The 22,625-nt window shown below is 40.4% G+C and overlaps 1 protein-coding gene across 2 annotated transcripts in view; it reads right to left on the bottom strand.

Annotated features, from left to right (window-relative positions):
* The window catches only part of SH2D5 (SH2 domain containing 5), a 260,846-nt gene that overhangs the window by 11,252 nt on the left and 226,969 nt on the right, over window positions 1-22,625 (bottom strand). For both annotated transcript variants that reach the window (XM_044063177.1, XM_044063176.1), the window contains one exon: window positions 18,740-18,899. In XM_044063177.1, the coding sequence (XP_043919112.1) occupies window positions 18,740-18,899 (160 nt within the window). The remainder of the gene's footprint in view (window positions 1-18,739; window positions 18,900-22,625) is intronic.

The following is a 22,625-nucleotide window of genomic DNA, read 5'->3' as shown; positions in this document are numbered from 1 at the left end:
TGTAGTTTAAAACTGGTTAAATACATTCAAACCATTTTTTTATCTGGAAAACTTTACTTTACCTTAAGGGACTGGCATACTGTGTTTGTACTGGGGAAAAGTGACTTAATGGGACTCTTTACTGTTTTGTGCTGCATTTCCCTGGGAAAGGGGCAAGATTTTTGGCTTGATCATGCAACAAACTACTATTCCATGGTCATTCCTTCTTCCAGCCACAAAAAGAAAAAGTTAAGCAAACAGCCTTTGTCAGCACAGCAGGATAGCTTTTTGTCTCGGCCACAGGTGGGTGATTCTAATGTGGCCAAAGCTGGTTCCTGAGACCAGTCATCTTTTACCCAGGATGCCTCTGGTGTAGAACCTACAACAACTGTAGACTGGGGTTATTCCTTATCCTCTGTGGAATCTGAAGCCTCGTCAGTGGGCAGGGGAGAGCCACTCTTGCAGTCCTGGTAGAAAGGACTGTCAAGTCTTCCCTTTTTACTCAGAATGTTGTGCCCATGTTTGGGGAAGCTGCTGCTGTCACTAATAACCCTGTTGGCCACAATTTTCCTGTCAAAAAGAAACAGAAAATTAAACATGAATCTGTTCCTGCTCAAATGTCCCTAGACAGATGTAGCTTATTATCTCTGGCTCATGGTCTAATTCAGCCTATTGACCGTTCTTATAAGGTGGTTTCTGATAAAAGAAAAACAAGAAGATGAAGGGGTAGATGCAGGGTTTTCCCCTCAAACTTTTTATTCAAACTCAGAGTACAGTATCTGATTCTCCCTGTGAGACATTCTCTTTCTCTGAGTCTGTTTCTAGAATGTGCCTGTGTTTTCAGCGGGAGAGCAATGAGGATTCTCAGTCCCCAGAAAATATGGTGTTGGTCACAACCTGTTTCCCAGATAGCCAGGTTGTTGCCCCTAAGTTCATCAGTTTTTCAAGTTTTCATACACTCATACCAAATCTGACCCAGCAGCTATAGCTTTAGTTAATCCTACTGCTGCTAAACATTTAAATTCCAATCCTTCCCTTTCTGACAAGGATGATCAAAGCAATTCATAAATAAGAGAAAATGTGTGTGCTTCAGCAACTTTGATTTTTAGAATTTTGAAGTGTCAGGCATGTATGTTAAAATTTCTTCTAATTGTGAAAATATGAGGAATGTTTTGCCTGCAGTTTCTTCTTGTGAGGAAGAATCAGCTGTAAATGGTTTATTTTTTCCATTGCACAGGTCACAACTCATTGTTCACAGTGTATGTGTGACTCTATTGATGCTTCCTCCATTGCTGTGGCCACTGGTACTGCATTGAGGAGGTTTGCATGACAGCATTCTCAGAACCTCACAGATTGTAATAATAACATTTTAAATTCTGTTATAGAAAGAGTTACTTTTGGACCCTCTGCAGCAGAGGATATTAAAAATGTGATGAGGGAATAAACTGATTCAAGGGAAGGCTCAGATTTTTCAGCCTTTCTTTTCCAAAAATTTACTGGGATTCTATACCCCTCATGCAGTTTCCTCAAGAAAAAATAAACAGTCTCAGCAAAATGCGGAGACATTTAAAAAGCAATGGCAATGAGGTAACAAAACGCAGGCAGGACCCCCCCCCCCCCAAAAAAAAAAAAAACAAAGGACAGTCAAACAAGTCAGATTAACTATTTAAGGGACCTTGTCCCTTTGAGCACCATGGCAGTCCCTTATCACTTCCAAAAACATTGAATTGACATTTCTCTCTTTGGCAACCGATAGCTTCAGACGAATGGATTTTGAAGATTATTCATCTTTGGTAAAGATGGCAGTGGGAGGAAATTCCCAAGGAGTGATAGAAGGTAACTGTTTGAACTGTCGGGACCCACTAAACCGAGTCTCAAAATACGGAGACTTAATATGGACAAAAGATCGGACTTACATATACTAAGTCTGAGATTAAACTTTTAGGAACAGGTTCATAGGTTGGCACTAGGCTATCGGCCCTAGGGCCTATACAAGCCTAGCCGTAAAAATTACCTGTATATTTCTTTCCGCAATATTTACTTCCTTGGACCCCTGTCTAGCAGGGAAACTGAGGTGATCCCCGGGGTGAATTTCCTATATCCCATCCAATCGTGCAGGTTCCTTTTGAAGAGAGCCAAGGAGGTGCTCTGCTTGACATGTATGGGCAGTCTATTCCAGAGTATGGGGAGTCTCTGGGTCAAGAACCTATCCCTCCAGCATGTTTTGTTCATTGTGATGACAAGGTTTGGATCCTTGGAGCATGTGGCTCTGAGGTTCATAGGTAGGTACTAGGCTATTGGCCCTGGGGCCTATATAAGCCTAACCAAAAAATGTACCCTGGCTTTCGCCGCCCAAGAAAATTATTTTCCTGTGCCTCTGCTGAGCAGAGCCGCAGAAGTGATCCCTGGGATGAATTTCCTATTTCACATCCAGTCATCAAGATTTTTCTTGAAGAGTGCTAATGAGGAGCTCTGTATGACATAGATAGGTAGTCTGTTCCAGAGTATGGGAAGTCTCTGGGACAGGAATCTATCCCTCCAGCATGTTCTGTTTATTGTGGTGACAAGGTTTAGGTCCCTAGAGCGTGTAGCTCGGAGGGATTGGGATTTCTTTAAGTGGAGCATGTCCAACAGCTCTGGGTTTGACATAGCTTTGTATGTTAGCCAGAGATTGCCCCAGAGTAGGTGATATGCGATGGAGTAAAGCTGTAATTTTTTGAGACGGTCTGCGTAGGGCATCTGTTTGAGGCTAGTAATCCTCTTTGTGAGGTATTTCTGTGGTCTTTCCAGTTGTTGTAGATGTCTTGTGAGGTACATACCAAAAGGGGCGTTGTACTCTATAATGGGTCTAATGAGTGATGAGTACAGGGGAACATTGACCTCTTTTTTTCTGGATGAGAATCCTTTTGTGATGAGATGAGCCACGTAGAATGATTTCCTGACCACTGTGGCAATGTGATCATCAAAGGAGAGACTGCTGTCCACCTGTGTCCCAAGGTCTCTTATCACATTTTTGGCATTAAGTAGACTACCAGCTATGTGGTAGTTCATGGGTACAGAGTTTTTACCAAAGGGGATGACAATACACTTTTTGCCATTGAGCTTCAGGCCATGGGTTTGACACCAGGTATCTGTCTCAGTGAGTCCCTTTTGTAGTATGTCCACATCGTTAAGAGTTTCGATTATGGCTCCTAGTTTGCAGTCATCTGCAAACTTTGTTAGCCAAAGACCTTCTGTGTTAGCCTGCACTTCGGAGAAGTAGATACCAAACAGGAGAGGACCCAGGACTGAACCCTGTGGTACTCCACTTGCCACTGGTCTGAAGTCGGACTTGGAATTTCCTACTTTCACAGTGTGGGTTCTGTCCGTGAGCCAGTTGGCAACCCATCTGGTGACATAGGGATTTATACCTAGTTTAGTGAGCTTATCTATAATTCCAAAGTGAGGGATGGTGTCGAAAGGCTTGGCGAGATCAAGATAAGCTGTGTGAACCACTTTACCCTAATCTATGGCTTTGGTGACTGCTTCAAAGAAGTCAATCAGGTTTAGGAGACATGATCTGCCTTTTCAAATCCGAATTGGGTAGGGTCCAGAGTTTGAAGATTACCAATGTCTTTGTTTATGAGTTCCACGACGATACGTTCCATGGCCTTATAGACCAGGCTAGTCAGGCTAATGGGGCGGTAGTTCCTGGGGTCCATCGTGGCTCCCCCTTTGTGGAGTGGGATAACCATCGTGGTGCGCCATTCATTGGGTACAAAGTCTGAGGTGAGGCTATGATTGAACATGGTACTTCGGTAGGGTGCCAGTTCATTCTGTAGTTCATGTAGAACGCAGCCTGGGATATTGTCAGGTCCCATGGATGCTGTGTTCTTGGCTTTGGAGAGTGTGTTTTTTACCTCTGCAGCCATGATTATAGGAACTTTGCATTCTTCCGGTATAGAGATGGGCCCTCTAGGGTTGAGAGGGGGGTAAAGTTAGCACTGAACCTATCTGCCAGGATGTTGGCAATAACAGTTGGTTCTGTATATTTAGTGCCATTGTGCTGTAACTCAGAGCAGATCTGAGTGTTCCCATTGAGATTCTTGTCATAGCTACAGAATGCTTTGTGGTTGTCTTTAGAGTCAGTTGCAATTTTGTTTTCGTAACTAGCTTTGGAGGATTTTATGAGGGATCTCAGCTTCTTACTGAGGTTGACCAAGTCATGGGATTTTGCTCTTTTTTGCAACAGTTTCTTTATTCTGCTGTAGAGTTTGTTTATGGCAGAGGACCACCAGATTGGCTTCCTTTTTTTGGAGGATAACATCTTGGTTCTATTAGGGATAGCATGATCCATGCACTCGTGTAAGTGGTTATAAAGTGCATTTGTGTAGGATTCAGCAGTCATACCTCTGTTGTCCGTCTGCATGGGTGTCATGAAGTTTGCCACTTCTGCCTCAAGAAGTGTGAAGTTGGCTTTGGAGAAGTTTTTTATGATGGTTTCCCTAATTGGGGTTGGGGGTGGGATGTGGATGTCTAGGCTGATTAGCCTGTGGTTGGATCTGACCAACGAGAAATTGACCTCTGGTGTGGAACACTGGTTTCCCATGTTGGCAATGACCAGGTCTAGGATATTGCTGCCCCTGGTGGGGGTGTGAATAAGTTGATCCAAGGCATTGGAATTTATGAATTCTAGAAAATGTTGAGCAAAAGAGTTGGTACATGAGTAGTTTTCCCAGTTAATGGTGGGGTAGTTGAAATCACCCATTATTAGGGTGTTGGGTTGTACCCTAATACTTTCCAATGCATCAAGAAATGAGGAGTGGGAATCCTGGGGCATGGTGGGGGGTCTGTAGCATACTACAATTTGGATTGCGGTTTTGCCCAGAGTTAGTTGCACTTGGATAATCTCGGATGCATTATGCTGTGCAACTAGCCTGGAGGTGTGGATATCCTTAATGAATAAGGACACGCCTCCGCCTTTAGTGCTTCGTTCTGGGTTAGGTGGCCAAAAGGTGTGGTATGAATTGTAGCCTGGTAATGCAGGGGTGCTCTCTGGAGCTTTGAATCAGGTCTCTGTCACTGCACAGATGTCAATGTTCTCCATTTTAAGGAGTGCCTCGAGTGAGTGCATTTTGAGGTTTAGACTTCTAGCACTGAGTAGCATTTCCCTCAGATTTTACTTGCTTGTACCTGTTACGGTGGTGAATTTGTCATTTGAACCTTGCCTAAAAAAGGCACTATAGAGGTGACAAGAGCCTTAACCAGTATCCAGAATCCTAAGGGCGATAGGTGCAGGCCATCTCTGGCAAAGCATCGTGGTCTGTCGATCATGTCGTCCCAGGCAGACAAATACTGGACCCCCCCTTAGAATGACACCAGAAGCTTAGCCAATTGTTGAAGTCAATCATTTTGTGTTACTGCGGTGGTGGTGCTGCGGTAGCATTGTCGCCTCACAGTAAGACATCCTGTTCGATTCTCAGCTAAAGCGTCTTCTGTGTGGAGACATGCATGAATGGGCGTACCTTCGTTGAAGGTTGTGCGTCAGGGCTGGCAACCTGGTACGTAAAAATCTACTGCCAATCATTAGCAGACTGGAGTTCCGCTGTGGCGACCCTTAACTGGGAAAAGCCGAAAGATACAACAACTGTGGTATCATTCTGGGTGATGGCAGGATGCTACTCAGGGTTAGGGTCATACCTGCCTAGGATACAAGATCGGAGAGCTCCTCCATGTCTCTTTTCATGTAGCCCAGGGAGGTACGTCTCAGGTCATTCACACCAACATGGACAATGACAGTGTCATATTTGTACTTATTGTGGAGTGACCTGAGTGCATGCGTTATGTGGCGGATCCTGGCACCTGACAGGTAGCTGACAGTCAGATGGACAGAGGGATTTCCCTTTTCTCTGAAGTATGGGTCTGTGCAGATGGGGCTTGCTCCCCCTGCATAAAAAAAATTGAAGGACAAGAGTGATTTTTGAAATGTGCTTCTCTTCTCTGTTTTTGGTCTTTTATTTTCAACTTGTTGGCACTTGTCATTTCAAGTGCTGATATTTTAATAAGGAGCTATGACAGAACCAGTTCATCCTTCCCAAGTGGAAAAGAGTTTTTATTAAAGGATGTTCCCAGTGCCAAAGAAAGCAAATGCTTGGAGACCACTTCTGGATCTTCCTCTCCTAAACCTGTTTGTGAAAGTGCCCAAATTCAAAATGAGGTTAATTTACAACCTGTTACCTCTTCTTCTTTGTTCAAGTTTCCTGGTAACACTAGACTTAAAAGACTGTTATTATCATATCCTTAATCATCCAGACTTCAGGCGTTTTTTAAAGTTCCATGTGTCTGGATCACATTATCAGTTCTATGCCTTCCCCTTTAGACTATCCACTGCACCAACAGTATTCACAAAGTGTCTAGCTCCATTTAAAACTCATTGAAGGTTACAGGGTATCCACATTTTTCCATATTTAGATGACTTTCTTATCTTTGCAGAGTATTTTGCAAAGTGTCAGGAGTCTGTCTTGGGTGAGAGATCTGTTACACAGGTTGGAATTTCAAGAGAACAGTCAAAAGTCTTTTTGACTCCACCTCACAGAATTGTATTCCTGGGGTGTCTCCTAAACACCTCAAATCAAAGATCTTTTCTTCCAGTGGAGAAAATAGATCTTTATCTAGATTTGTTTCAAAGGTTTTTACTCAGATTTCTGTCTCTGCAAGGGAATACCTCAGGATTTTGGGTCTCATGGCATCTATGATTCTCATGATACCACTGGCAAAAAAGATATGATAGTATTTGAAGTTTCTTTGATCCTAGCACCAAAACCCATTACCTTTTCAAATTTCATTTCTGGGATTTTTCAGAAGAGAAACCACTTGGTGGAGACAGCATAAATCCAGGTCTCCTCACAGATGCTTCTGATTTTCCTTGGGGAACGTGTCAGGAGGGATAAAAGTGTAAGGTATCTGGGACAACAAAGACAGATGCAAGTACATAAATATAAAAAATATGCTGGGTTTAATCAAGTTACTCAACTCTGTGAATCACCTTTGGTCTCCTGGACCTCTTCAAGTTGTTAAAGGTAATACCTCAGTCATGTGGTACATCAAGCGAGGAGGAACCAGGTCTTACCCCCTCTGCAGACTAGCTGTGCTATCTTGGGCTATAGCTTCACAGCAGAATCTCTCTCTACAGGTATCCTACATCCTATAAAATGCAAAACTGTTTGTCAGATAAGCTGAGCAGATAAAATGCAGACCTTTACAAATGGAAACTAGATCTGGGGGGCTTCCAAGACTTGATCCATTTGTAGTGAGTTCCTGAAGTAGCCCTCTTTAACTCCTCGCTGAACAATAAGCTGGCAGAATTCTGCTCCATGGATCCATGTAAGAACTTAATTTGCAAATCCATTACCCACAGACTTATTCGCAACAAAGCTAATTTTAACCCTAACTCCTTCACCTCTTCCCTCTAGAATGTAAACTGGTCACCTCTAAAATACCTTATCCTAGATGAAGCAGTCCATTTCTTTAAAAGTTCCTTCCTCAACATCCTTAACTCCCATGCCCCCCGAGAAACACCAGAATCAGAATTAAGAGCTCCCCCTGGCTACAATAAAATACCAGGGGCCTTATGAAAGCCAGGGATAAAACATCGGAACACTGGCGCATTACTAAAAACCCCTCAGATAGGCAACTCTTCCTTGAACTACGTAACAAGGTCAAAAAGCAAGTAAAAGCAGACAAAGCCCTTTTCTATCAGACATCCCTAAACTCCTCCCAAAACAACCCCAAGCAATTCTGGTCTGTAATTAACTGTATACTCTGCCCAGGAAAAGTAAGCACCCCCCCCCTCCCCCTACCAACCACCTCTCTCCACCAGTAGCATTGCTGATTCCTTCAATAAACACCTCAAAGAATCCGTTCTATCCCTAACAAAAAATCTCTTCCCTACACAAATTCCTCCCTCACCCAACCCAAATCCACCCCTCCATACCTTCTTTCTCTCCATAGTACCCACTTCCTATATAAAAAGACTCCTGACAAAACTAAAACCCACTAAACTAGCAGCCGACTACCTGCCCACTGAATACCTAAAGATTGCAGCTGATGTCCTAGCTTATCCTATTTCCATATTAATAAACCGCTCCATAACTGAATCCTATATACCCATGCTATGGAAAATATCACACATCATTCCCCTCCAAAAAGGTGGCCCCTCCTTTGACCTCTCCAACTACCGCCCCACTGCCATCCTCTCCCCCCTCTCCAAGATGCTCGAAAAATGCATCAACTCACAGGTCTCCAAATTCCTCCTTAACAATAACCTCCTCTCCAATACCCAGCATGGTTTCAGACCTCCTCTCCAATACCCAGCATGGTTTCAGACCTCCTCTCCAATACCCAGCATGGTTTCAGACCACACCACAGCATGACAACTGCTCTCCTTCACCAACACTGCCCTCCAGCACAAAAACAATGGTCTCCTCTCCTCTGCTGTATTTCTGGATCTATCTAAAGCCTTTGACATTGTGTCACACAATCTACTACTCTCTGCTCTATCTGACCTCTCTTTCTCCCCACCAGCCACAAACTGGGTCCACAGCTGTCTACAAGGCCGCCAGCAATCAGTCATCTGGGACAACAATCTATCCCCTTGCCTCCCTGTTACTCTCAGGGTTCCCCAAGGCTCTATCCTTGGCCCCCTACTTTTCTCCCTTTTCACCAACAACCTGCACACTGCCACCAAACATGCCTCTCTCATACAGTATGCAGATGATTCCACCGTCATCTGCTTAGCCCCAGCTCTAATAGAACTTCAACAGATCACCCAAGAATCTTTCTCTTCAGTTGAAAACTGGCTATCTCATGCCCAGCTCCTCCTCAATCCAAATAAAACCAAACTCCTCATCTTCCAATCCTCCAAATCTGCCTCTAAAACCCCACACTTCACAATTCAAGTCAAAGATAATACCTCCATTTCAAAACTGCCCACACAAAACTACTTGGTGTACAGATAGACAATAATCTCAAATTTGACACCCACATATCACTAACAATAAAAAAGTTCACAAAAAACAGGGTGCCTTATATAGGAGCCGCCAATAGCTCACCAAACCAGCAAGTATCTATTGCCAATTCCCAAGTAATCTCCACCCTACTCTACGCATCACTTATACTTACAAATCTTAAGACAGTCAGACCTACATAAACTCGAAGCCTACAACAATAAAATCACAAAATTTGCCACTGGTGCCTCTTACAGCAGCCACCACTGTGTCTCCCTTCGAGACCTTGACTGGCTTTAACTCCCACAACTCCTACAACAAACTCAACTCACCTTTATTCATAAACTGGTAAACCACCCTCTCCGAATCCCATCACTCCATACAATTCTCCAACCCTACCACTCTTGCAAACCACTGCGCTCCTGCAACAAAAATCTACTCCAGGTCACCAAACCCAAAAACACAGCAGGTGAAGCACTATTTTCCTACACTATATCCAAGCTCTGCAACAACCTTCCCACTACCATAACTACCCTTCCTTCCTGCAGTATTTTCAAGACTACACTTAAATCTCACCTAAATTCTCACTGGCTTTGTCCTTGTCTAAACCCTGTCTAATAAATCCCCCCTTCAACCTTTCTCTCCTTTCCCAGATTTGGATAGATTACCCCCCCCCCACCCCCATCACTATAAAACTGAACTGAAGATAAAATTCCATGATAGGAAATAAGATAGAAAGATAATGCTGGCAACTACCACGCTGCAATGTTATCAATTTATTAAGATGAAAATCAGTTATTAAGTTGAATATCATTTCAAGTATAATATTATTTGTTTAACAACTTTTGTGGTCTTCAAGATTATCTAATTTGTACTCTAAGTACCTTGAATTGTTCTGTTTAATGTACTTATGCTTGTTAATCAAAGAATATATTTGTAATTTTTGGAGTTTTTCTCCCCGGGCCTCTGCTGAAAATGGGTTACTAGCCTAGTCAGACTTTCCCAGTAAACAAACGTAAATAAATAAATAATAAATAAATAATAAATAAATAAGAAGGCATGGAAGGCAGATGCATTTTTGCTTTCCTTGGACACAGTGTTCCTGTATGATTTTTTACCCTTTCCAGTGATACCCACAGTACTTCTTAAGATTCAGAGTCCCCCAAGATTGTTGTGGCAAATCTCTTCTGGCCCAGGCAACAGTGGTCCTTCCCTTTTTACAAATGGCTAAGGGCAATTACGGCAAGGTCCCTCACAAAATAGATCTACTCACACCAGAACAGGGGTGTTTGATACATCCTGACATCAATCATCTTCAGTTCACTGCCTTTATGATAGGGTCTTAATTCCTTTTAGGCACCTGTTTTCTAAGGACATAATGGAGGCAAGAAAACCTGCTACTGAAAAGTCATACATTAGCAAATGGAAAAAGCTTTTTGGTGGTGCCAGCAGCACCATTAGGGATACTGTCTCTCTGGTTTTGCAATATTTGTACAAGTTACTATCCTGTTCCTTTGTTACTCTTACATCAAGGTTCATTTGTCATTCATTTTAACATGTCTGCCCATGGATCCCCCTCTTTCAATGCATTCTCATGTGAAAATGTTTTTGAAAGGGGTTTACATAAGAGACCTCCAAGAAAACTGGTGGCTGCTCCTTGGGGTCTTCCTTTTGTGTTAGAGATGCTAAGACTAGCTCCACTTTTGGACAAAAACTGTACAGCTATTTACCAGCCCTCTCATGGAACAAACTTCCCATGTCTCTAAGAAAAATAAACCAGACTCATGACTTCAAGAAATCTGTAAAAGATTATCTAGATAGCACCTAGACATGTCATTGTAAACATCCTACCTGAACTCTCTACCCTCTTCCATAATCCAGCTCTCAGTCTCGTCTTAGTATACTCTTATATCCTACACATGATCTTATCTGCAACATCTTAGTCCAGTTCTCCCTGTATTTACTGTATCTTCACTATTCCTCACCTTCTTTCGACCTTCTTTTTCCACTTAAATATTGGTCTAACGCTCCTTATCACTATTTCCTCCACCTTTACCACCTATCAAAACTATCGTACGTTCTATAAGTGGAAGTGGTATCCTCTCCTAATTAACTTTTCACTAACAGAATTACTTCCTTTCTCACCTTTTTAACGAATTCTGCTTAATTCTACTTCTAGAAACACAATTATACAACAAAAATCGCTGTAAAAGAAATGGTATAATAGCGTGTTATTTATTTTATTTATTCAATATTTGTTTACCAGGAAAGTCCAACTTGGAACAAAGCCAATTTTCAATGGAGGCCTGGGGAGAAACGAAAGACTGCATATTGTATTAACGCTTTCTGCTATAGTATCTTGTTAACCATTGTGATCTGTGTATTAATGTGTTATATCTGTTATGCCTGAATTTATTGCTATTTCATTTTACTCTTGTACCCTACTAGACATTGTGATGTAATTACCTGTTAAACTGTGGAACTTTTCTCCCTGGGATTTTGCTCAGTCAGACTATCCCGGTTAAGAAATGTCAAATAAATAAAGCGGAACCAGTCAGTCTGTCTGAGTTGATGTGCTTAACATGGAACTCTATTTTACTGATTGCTCTAACCTCTGCAAAAAGAGTATCTGAGTTGCAAGCTCTTATGGTGAGTCAGCCCTATCTCATTTTCAAAGAAAGCATGGTTTCAGTGAGAACTAATCCTTCTTTTATGTTTAAAGCGATATCCAAGTTAACTTTAAGCCAAAATATCCATATCCCTGTTTTCATTCCTGAACTCAGAAATGAGGGAGAAAAAAATACTCCATATCTTGGATGTCCACAGACAACTCAGTTACAATCTTGACAGAACAAAATCTTGCAGATCCTCAGATCAGTTATTCATTTCTTGTGAAGGTAAGAAAAAGGGACAACCTGTATCAAAGCAGACTATTTCTAAATTGCTGTCTAAGGCTATTATCTTTTGTTATACTCATGACAGATGTATTCTGGGGAGGGTCAAAGCCCACTCTACAGGGCCTTGGCTTTATCTATGGCTTTTTGGAAACGGCTGGATTCTAGAAGTATTCTAGAAGCTACTACTTGGTCTCCTGTACATACTTTTACAAAGCACTGTAAGCTTGATTCCTTTTCTAGGAGAAAATCAGGCTTTGCTTGGACTATTCTCCAGGGGGTTTCCAGACCCTTCCCTTTCCCAAATGTAGTTAGCTAAGGTAATCTACCCATACATACCCATATGGCTAAGGCTACTGCAGCAGTGATCAATATGATGAACATAGACTGAACTTCACTGCAGAAGAGAGAAGGCGACCTTAATATAGTACTACTACAAAAAAATTCCACACCAAAGCTAGCTAAAAACTTTACCCACAGTTGACGTTTTCACTAGCATGGTATGAACTGACTGAGGAAAATCACTTTTTTTTTTTTATTTTACTTAATTATTTACTTTTGCTTAACAAAATAAGCATTTTTTTGTTGTTTCCATTGCATTTAAATATTATTTTTGTATTGAAGTTATTTATATTTGTAAAGCAGCAATAACTAAGGCATTTAGTGGCGATATTCTTTTCATATTTCCTTCAACGTATGGGAACGGTAAGGCTCTGTACGCTGCTCATTGGTTTCAGAATTTAATGGCTACTCTAAGCTTCACCGATGGCAATGATATTCATGAGTGATATATGTAGGTTGGCCAAGAAAAGTGGTATTCATGAGTGGTATACGTTATCTCTAAACAAAACAATTAAAATGATGGATGCAATTCAGACAGAAGAGGCTGATGTCATGCGATAATAGGAAAAGTGATTCAGAGACAGATTTAGCTGTCATGAATAAGATCTCATTATTGGCTAATTTGCATGTCTCTGAATTGTACTTTCTTTTGTGGCAGTAATTTCCCCTGATGGCCCATGCATCACGTGGGCACAGGCAGCATACCCATGAACTGTCCAGCCTCATGTATTTGCTGTGTGTCCCATAAAAGTTTATACTGTTTGGTAAACCACAAAGGCTCACTACAGTCAGTAATAACAGATGATAGATTTTCATACTGTTATTTAGAAAATACATGTTGATACAATATTCATTCCTCAATTAACTTTTAAAGTGATTTGCAGTAAAATTTAAAATTGTCCACGAATGCCGACATATTTATTCCTGCATTATTTTTGCCTTTGTCCAGAAGTCTTAAGCAAGTACACTGAGAAATATGTTATTCTTGAAAGTTTTTAAGTACATAAAGGCAATAGCTGTCACTGATTTTAGTTCATTGTCCACCATTATTTTTAACGTCCATTCTTCCTGAGTGATACCTTGAGATGTATGTGGTAGGGGAGACTTCAGTCAGTTGCCCCGTGTTCCAACAGGAGTAAACTGAGAATATGATAAATTCCTGTGTGCCAATTGCATATTCATTCATTTGATAGCATTCAATCATATTAGGTGTGCATTCATAGTCATATAAGTGAATGGAATTGATGGTCACATCCATTTGTGTGTGTGTGTGTGTGTGTGTGTGTGTGTGCATGTGCATGTCTGTACACGTAAGTGTGTGTATGTAAAGGGGTTATAATAATTCATTTTAGCCAGTTATTATTACCCCATTACATTCTGATATATGAGGTATATTCAGTCAGTAAAGTCAGCTTTAATTGTTGGGTACAGGGGATGTCCATAGATGAAAGTGATTGACACTTGTCATATATTCAAAATAATCAGTTATTCTGGCTTTGCAGAAGTAGAGTGCATATTTTTTTCACTTTCTATCACAGTCAAACATCAGCACTGTATTAAGTGCCAGTCCGGGTAGGATGTGTGTCACAGCAACTGATCATTGCCGGAGTGTTGCTTCAAGTACTGTTGCCATCTAACAGCACTTGGTTTCCCCTTTGAGTTTTTAGCTCTTCACTCCTTCTGTGCAGACTACATGTAATCCTCTGTGTGGAGTTTATCCATGGACATTGGTTTCTTTTCCCACACCCTTAGCTGTATAATATTTGCTTCTGGACAGCTGTTCTTTTATTTTTCATCCAAATCTAACCAGTGTGGTACACAGAAAATAATTATGTATTTTTGAAGAGGTAAGAAGGCAGACTCTATTTCCAGATAGGCTTTAAGTATTCATACATTTATCATCTGAGTTTATTGGAAACTACTATTTTCTTAGCTTTGAAAATGAAGCATAAGACGCAACTTATTTTTCCTCAACAGAAAAAATAAAACTGAATATATTTCCCCTATTCATGATTGCTTTGAAGATGATTCAGGTTTTGACTTGCTTACCTTCCTCTTCAAACCTGGCTCAGCTGAAGGGCTCCAGGAACCCTCCATCGCATCCTTACCCAGATGTTTGAGCCTCTGATTCTAAAGGTAAAGATTTAAGGCCAACAGATGGCTACACAATGTCTTAGGCACAAAGGCCTGACAAACAGAACAAGACTGGTGGTCGTGACTAGACCCTAAACAAAACAGACAAAGCTCGTGGCTATCCTTATGTGGAATCTGCCTTCCACATCTATACTTGCCCTTCCTGGATGACATGAACAACAGTAAGTGGCTGCAGCAATGAAAAAAATCCCTTATGGGGTACTTATCTGAAGCTGGAAGTGAAACTAATGAATTCCAACTGCAGACCGTAAGTAGGAGTCAACCTTTCCAAAACTTCTGAGGATAGTACGTGCAGATGGCCCTTTTATGGCTGATGTTGTCAGTACCTACATGCAACGATCCACGTACTGGCAGTGTCCATAAGCTTTTGCATACAAGCCGGACATCGGGTCAATGGGTGAAATACAACCCATATATAAAGAACACTGCAACATTGAATAGAAGGCCATCTTATTTTTCCTTGATAGAAAAAAAAATAAGACTGAATATATTTCCCTATTCATGATTGTTTTGTTCAAGCAACCATCATTAAATCAAAAGTTTGTAAGAAAGCCCAAAGATGCACCTTACAGCATTTTTAACTCTATGACTTGTGGAGGCCTAGGGCCCCCCAGACCCCTAGCTTAATTGAGTTACTTCCTTCAGACTTAAATTACACTAGCATCTTGGCAAGTTACACAGTGTTTCAAGCATGGAGGATCAAAGTAAAATAAAGTATGAAAAATGCAAGAAAGAAGTAATTTGTGTGGATGGTGTGGGGCCAGGATGAGGGGACAACCAGGAGTGCACTGGGAAATGGACTAAAAGTAAATGCTAAGAAATGCATATAAGTATTCCATGGGAAGTTATCCACCCCTGTTAACTATCATATTGACAACACACACCTAAAAGTTGTCCTAGTAGACAAGGACTTGGGGACATGGATAGACAGTAACCTAGCTTTGACCATCACATGTCGACAGTAGTGAGGAAACCATTCTATGTTGTGAACATTATAAAGAAAGGTATAGTATCTAGGTCCAAGGAAGCCATTGTTCCACTGTATTCGGCATTCATCAGACCTGTCATAGAGTACAATGCCCCCTCTGGTATGTACCTAACTAGGCATATCCAACAATTGGAACATTCACAGATGTCCCTCACTAAAAGTATATATGGTGTAAGTAAGACGTTCCTTGCAGACTGCCTTAAGGCCATATCCCTGTATTCTGTATTCTTATAGGCTGCTGAAGGGAGATATATGCCTGGCATACATGGCATTGTCAGACCCCACCCTTCTGGGCATCCTACATATCCACAAAACAAACAGCACCAGAATTACCTGTTCTACAGACTTAAACCTTGCCTGTGATATAAACAGGATCTGCTGGAGACACAGGTATGTATCCCAGAGACTACCCCTTCTCTGGAATAGGCTCCCATCCATGTTAAGCAGAGTTTCTCCCTAACCCAATTCAAGTGCAACTTGGCAATTGGATGGGGCACAGGAAATTCATCCCTGGTTTGGCACCTATGTCTCAAACAGGCAGCCTGTAAATGTTTCACCTCCCAGGACCCTGCTTGTAAATGTTTCACTTCCCAAGCCCCTGCTTATACTTATAAAGGGTATTAAACCTTGTCAGAGATTTGGGATGCATGGCTAGGCTTAAAAAGACCCTTGTGGTTGTTAGCCTAGTAAACATCTATGAACCTAAGTGCAGGGGAGACTAGTCAATAACAGAGTTACATGGAGTCCTTTGTTTAAGGCTCCATGTTACCCAAGGCTGGCCTTGTTCATTGTGGCTAGACATCTAAGGTGTACATTATTAGTACAGTGGCTATAATAAGAAGGTATATAGTGAGGCAGTCAATGGATGAAAGTGAAGGACCCCATCCATTATTTGATCACAGGCACCAATTATTGACCTGCTGTAATAAAACACCACCCCATTGTAGTTGTCCCCACCTATACAATTGCTTCCAGCAGCCTCCTTGATTTGAAGTCAACCCACCAAAAACCTGGACTAATTTATAGGAACAAAAAATTCCTCACTACTGCCACTAAACGCACTCTTGCACAGGCATTTCTTTTACCCAGTCTTCTATATGCTTCCCCCATCCTTACCAATATCCAAACTACCTCAATGTAGAAACTGGAACAAAAGTACAACAAAATTGCCAGATTTATTCTAAACCCACCACTCTCTTCACATCACTGCCTCTCACTAAACAAATTTCAGTGGCTGGAATTTCCACACCTTCTCCTACAATTGCAACTCCAAACTACCTTTTCCATACCCAACAACCCCTCTGCCTGCCCTGCTCTTGCCACCCATGTTACTCCCTACCCCCCCCCCCCCCGGCCTCTCCGGAGTGCTGATCAGCATCTTCTCTCAGTTTTTAAAACCAAAACGAATACTGACAAACTACTTTACAAACACTCTGTCTCACTAAATTGGAACAAACTCCCTCTCCATATTAGATCTAACCTTTCCTTTCCTTGTTTTAAAAAGGAGCTTAAATCCCACCTACTAAACTTGAAATTATGCCGTTGCATTGACCACACGTAGTCTTAGTCTCTCCCACTGTATAACCTGTTGCATCGCCTAACATTCTTTCTTTGTTAGTAACTTCTGCTTGAACTAACCTCCTAAACCCTCAGCTCTACTACTATAGCCCTACTATAGCCTCCTTTCTCTCCCCCCTCCCATTCTCCACACTATTTATCCCCCCACTTCCTATCAATGTCTATACATTGTCCTTCTTTTGAACAACAATTATCGTTTTGTTTTTTACTCTCATATGTAGTAAATTTTAGTCCACTACTGTCAGTGCAACCCTTAATGTTCATCATTTTTTTCTTTTGTTTTTCTCTTTATAATTAATTTTGTATTTGCAGTGTTATTTTTAATACTTTTTGTCCTGTATGTTTATCTTTGCTTATGTTTGCTGGGGCTCTTTCCCCTTGGGTCTCCACTGAAAATGGGTTGCTTAACATCTTTGCTTATGTTTGCTGGGGCTCTTTCCCCTTGGGTCTCCACTGAAAATGTGTTGCTTACTATCAATGCAATGAAAATAGTTAAGAACCTTTTCTTTTTACAATTATTTTGTGTTGTGATTGTTATTTAATATTTGTATGTTGTCACTTTATCTTTACTTATGTTTGCTGGTTTTTTTTCCCTCTGGTCTCCACTAAAAATGGGCTTGTTTGCAAACTCAGACTAACCCAGCTAACAAATGTGAAATAAATAAATAAATAAATTAAAGTCATCAGCCACCAATGACTTTCAGTGTTGTTCATATAGCTAATAGATCCTCCATTTTAAACATCAAAAAGAAGTTACAAACAGTGAAAGTGTGAACCAAAAGAACACTTCCAGCTGCAAGAAGCAATGTTCATTAACAAGTTTAGCACTTCTGTCTAAAAACATTACACTTCATCAGTTCTTATTAATAAATGTTGCGTATTGTAGTGGGAAGTCCTCATTTTAGATCCTCTGCTTTTTCCTGTAACTTTTCACTATTTCTCTTGCTACTACAACTTTTCTTACATTAAAGTACATTTTTGATTGGTTTTCCAGTCTAAGTATAAACTTATGGAGGGCAATGGTGTTCATAGCTCTCAACAAATCAGGAATACATCCAAAAATAACCAGGGAAAATCAGGGACACCTTTAAAATATTAGTACTGTTAACCTGATACATTCACAGAATAAGAATTAATATACATTTTCTGAAGTAAAAGATGTCTATAACTGGCTATTGTCATTATTATTCATTGAAATTTCCCACATTTTATCCAAAAGTCACCAGTTTTTAGAAGAGACAGAGCCAAAATCTGAGTCAAAATCAGGGACAACTGTGAAACTCAGGGTAATTTGAAAGGTTGTGGTTATTAGGTGTCAGGAAACAGCAATTTACTGCTGTCTTACAAACAGTTCTGTAATGCTTTTCAATAGTTTCAACTTCATCTGCACACAACCAAGCTAAGATAAGAATACTTTCTTGATTTACTGCACTTGTTCTTGCTTTATACAATGATCACTACTGTTTTTGAGCATTTTTAAAGCACTTATTTAATTTTGTGGCAAAAATAATTATTTCTTTGTTTCTCAGCTCTTCTAGTTCTGTTTGCCTCCAAACTGCCTTGCAGAAGTTTGTCTGTGTATTTTAAAATGTGAATGAACTTCTTAAGCAGCAGCCTATAAAGCAACAGAGTTTGAATATACTCTTGTAAGCAGTAACAGAATAATGTGTGAGGAGGGGCCCAGTATGTGTAACAACGGGCTACGATTAAGTGGGTTATTAACACCATGAATGTGTGACAGTATATATGAGATACAAAATAAGTTTCTCTCAGCACAGCACCTCATAGTTCGTGACTTATGAGCTAAGCACTGTACTTACCTTCCTGCTATATCTGCCGTGCTCATTTCTGAATATCTCGTAAGTGACATGTTCAGGTGGAATTCTCACCGTCAACGACCAGTGATCCTGATGTGCTGAAATATCCTGCAGCAGAAATGCACCAGGAACATCTCTTGCCAGTACTGAGATCCGGGCATCCCTGTAGTGAACAGCACCACATAGTTACTGGGCTATGAATACAGCCTCACAAGTCTCATTTATATCTATTACCTGCGAGTATATCACCAGCTAGGCTCAGCATTTGGTCGTGTGAAAGAGGCAGCTTATTTTTGAAGTTAACAAAACATTGACACACCTCTGTACTTGTTAACAGACTTCATATTTCTATAATAAAACATGCTAAGGACTTACCATGAAATGGTTCTCGGTTCCAAATTCCAACATCTTTACTTCTGAATTTGAAGGTTTTTCCATCACCAGGACTGTGGTTATTGTTTTCTTTTTTTGATGAAGTGGAGAAGCAGATAGTGATATTGGCTTACTTTTTGCCTGGAATTCTTTCCTACTGACTGTCCTGATCAGTGTTAAATGTAAACAGCAAGGTAGCTTCCCTAAGATAATAGATCCAGAAATGCAAAGCCTGAGAGCAAATATAAATCATCTGAGTTCATGCGGGTTTGCCCACTTCTGTTTCCTTCCACAACAAATGCAGACTAACATTCCGCAACTTTTATTATGGCTCTTTGGTGCTTAATCCATGTTCCCAACCCCTTTATCATAGGCAGCTTCCTGGAATGCATCACTTCTTCCAAGAAAACAAACCCCAGATGGAAATATATTTCTAGCTTTATAATATACCTCTTTGTATTTTTTTTTTTGGGGGGGGGCTTTTTCCTCCATTGTGTATCATCTTACAGCAACCTACCCAGTGCCTCACATCCATTCAACCCCCCCGGACTCATCCGATAGGGATGCAGCTGAAGTGGAACTTAAGCATATCTTGGGGATCTGGCCATCAACATCCACAATGGGGTTTATTTTTGTTTTTGAGTGACCCAACTTCTCCCCTCCCCCTCCCTCACAGTTCTCATGGTATAGTCCAGGAGACAGGAGTGCACTGGGGATGTGTGGCATTTCACCCTGTCACCTCAGCAGCTCAGTTATGTCTCCACTCTACCCCCCCCCCCTTGGGCAGTCCTCCTAATAGTGATGTCTCCAGCCTACATCAAGGATTATCACTGGGGTGCACACAGGTCCACCTTTCCCCCAAGAACGGTAATGCCCATTCCCTCCATGCCATTCAGTTAGTTGCCTGAGCTGATAGTCGAACCTTCATTGTCAGTCAGTCAAACATTCCATAGTTTATTCAATTCCTTCCTTCCCTTAAACCACATTCCTCTTCCAAAACATTATTCTGCATGTATTGTTCCCACATTTCCCACTTTTTTATAAGTAATTTGCTCCTACCCTTTTCTAAAGATTCCACTTCCAGTTCTTTTACCTCTGTTAGTATATTCAATATTCCTAGCATGGTTTCAGTATTCCTAGTATGGTAAGTTTAGACTTTGGTTTCCATTTTCTAGTAACTATATTTTTTCAGCCACTAGAATTAAACTCAGCAAGGCTTTAATATGTCTAGGCAATTCAGATTCTGTATCACAGCTCAGACATAATTTCCTTAGTTATACCAATTTGCTCACCCAGTATTTCTGATGGAGTAGTCTGCAGGGAATATTTAAAGTCTGCAAACACATTACACTCCCAAAAAGTATGTTCATAGGTTCATAGGTGTGTACTAGGCTAATGGCCCTGGAGCCTTTACAAGCATAGACCATAGAAGTGCCCTGGCATCATGCCGCCATTAGTTCCTGGTGCCTCTATCAAGTAGAGCCACTGGAGTGATCCCCTGGGTGAACTTTCTATTTCCCATCCACTCATCAAGGTTTCTCTTATGGATTGAGTTCCCAATTACCTCTTTCTTCCCTACCCCACCTAATCAGAAGCCAAAAATAACAGACCAACCACCTTGTGAACCACAATTTATTCCAATATGTTGAGCGCTTTCTTCCCCACTAAAGGGACTTCCTCAGAACAATGTAAAACAAACACCCAGCTCTTTTTATACTCCACCCTAATTAAACAATTAAGTCACTAATTATTAAAACCATCAAAAAATACATCAAGTAATACATTTACAAATACATTTAAAACAGACAAAACACATTCACAAATTGTAATTAAAAACTTAAACATGGAAACTTCATTGTTTTTATATATAACTAATATATAAAAAATATATAATGTTGGGTTACCAACATAATTTATATGTCCCTCATTTACTTCAAAATATTATGCAACTTTAAAATACTAGAAATAGCGATCATTTGATTTATTCCAGGGTAATGGGAAGGATTTAAAAACAGTCGCCATTTTAATTCCATAATATCTAGATGCACATCTCTTATTCTTCCCTGCACATCTTTTTGCAGCTGTTGCACCACCATAAATTTAAACTTATGTCCTGCATTTGTATGTATATGACTGTACACTGGACTTGTGATTCTGTTATTCCTTATGTCACCTAGATGTTCACCTATCCTCACTTTAAATTTCCTACAGGCTTTCCCAATATAAAATACGGGGCAGTCCTGACATTTAGCCATATATGTCACATTGGTGGAATTACAGTTAAAATGTCCTTTTATGCATATTGTTCTTCCATTTAACTTAAAATCTTTCCCAGTTTCCAAAATGAATGAACAGTACATACAGCAATTGCACTTGAAATTATCCATGGCTCTGTTAACTGCTACCTTCTCAACCCTCCTTTCTAAAATGGTCTTGAAAGATCTGTCTTTGGGTTGGGAGGGTGGCTTAATGGTTAAGGTGTTTGCCTCACAAACACAAGGTGCAGGGTTTGAGTCTCACAAGGGATAATTGGCTAGGCTTAAAATGGCTCGCAAGAGCAGTTAGCTTAGTACTAACCTATGAACCTATATACTATTTTGGGAGTTCTGCCCAACTTCTGTGCAATATTCTCATCAAATTGTAATATCTCCCAATTTCTTTGAATAATATTAGTTATAATACTGGCTTCACTGTTGTATGTTATTATTAAACTCATACATATATTGGCATTGTCTGTGCGGCCCACCATTGAAACTGCTCCCCCTGAATAAACATTGTTTGCATAATCCAAAATGGGCTTATACATTTCCATATTCCGCTTATTTAAAACCTCTTTGGATATAGCTGACAACATGTTATTTGGGTAACCCCTCTGCCTAAACATCTGCAAAATGAAATCCAACTCGCATATAAAATCTTCATATTGGTTGACCATTTTGGATGTCTGCAACAATTGACCCTTGACTACAGATTTCTTTTGATGGTGGCGGGTGCCAGCTGGTATAATCCAAATATGAATTGGAAAAGGTATATTTTCTGTAGATATTAGTGATAAACTTTTTGTTGCTTGTGTCAATGCATAGGTCAATGTCCAGACAGGTGATTTTTACCTTATTATACTCATAAGTAAATTTAAAAAATTCAACTGACTTATTTATATATTCTAAAAGTTCTACTAATCTTTGCTCAGTTCCTCTCCAAATAAGAAACAGGTCATCCAGGAATCTAGTATAATGCACTATGTCAGTTTCATAAGAACTTTTCATTAGGAATTCCTGTTCCCAAAATGACATGACCATATTCGCAAAAATGGGGGCACATGCTGCCCCCACTGCTACACCCTTCATCTGTCTATAATACTGGCCCTCGAAAAAAATATAATTAGTCTTTAAAACTAACTCCATCAATGTGATGAACTTATTAATCTGATCTTGATCAAAAGTGTGTGTCTTATTCAATTGCTGTTCAACCCATGATAATCCTATTTCATGAGGTATAACCGAAAAAAGATTCGGTA

The sequence above is a fragment of the Protopterus annectens genome, chromosome 2.part1 (assembly GCF_019279795.1).
Source record: "Protopterus annectens isolate FY-2018-M chromosome 2.part1, PAN1.0, whole genome shotgun sequence".
Classification (NCBI taxonomy): Eukaryota; Metazoa; Chordata; order Ceratodontiformes; family Protopteridae; genus Protopterus; species Protopterus annectens.
Note: the sequence above shows the minus strand (reverse complement) of the source record. Positions and strands in the feature narration are given on the sequence as shown.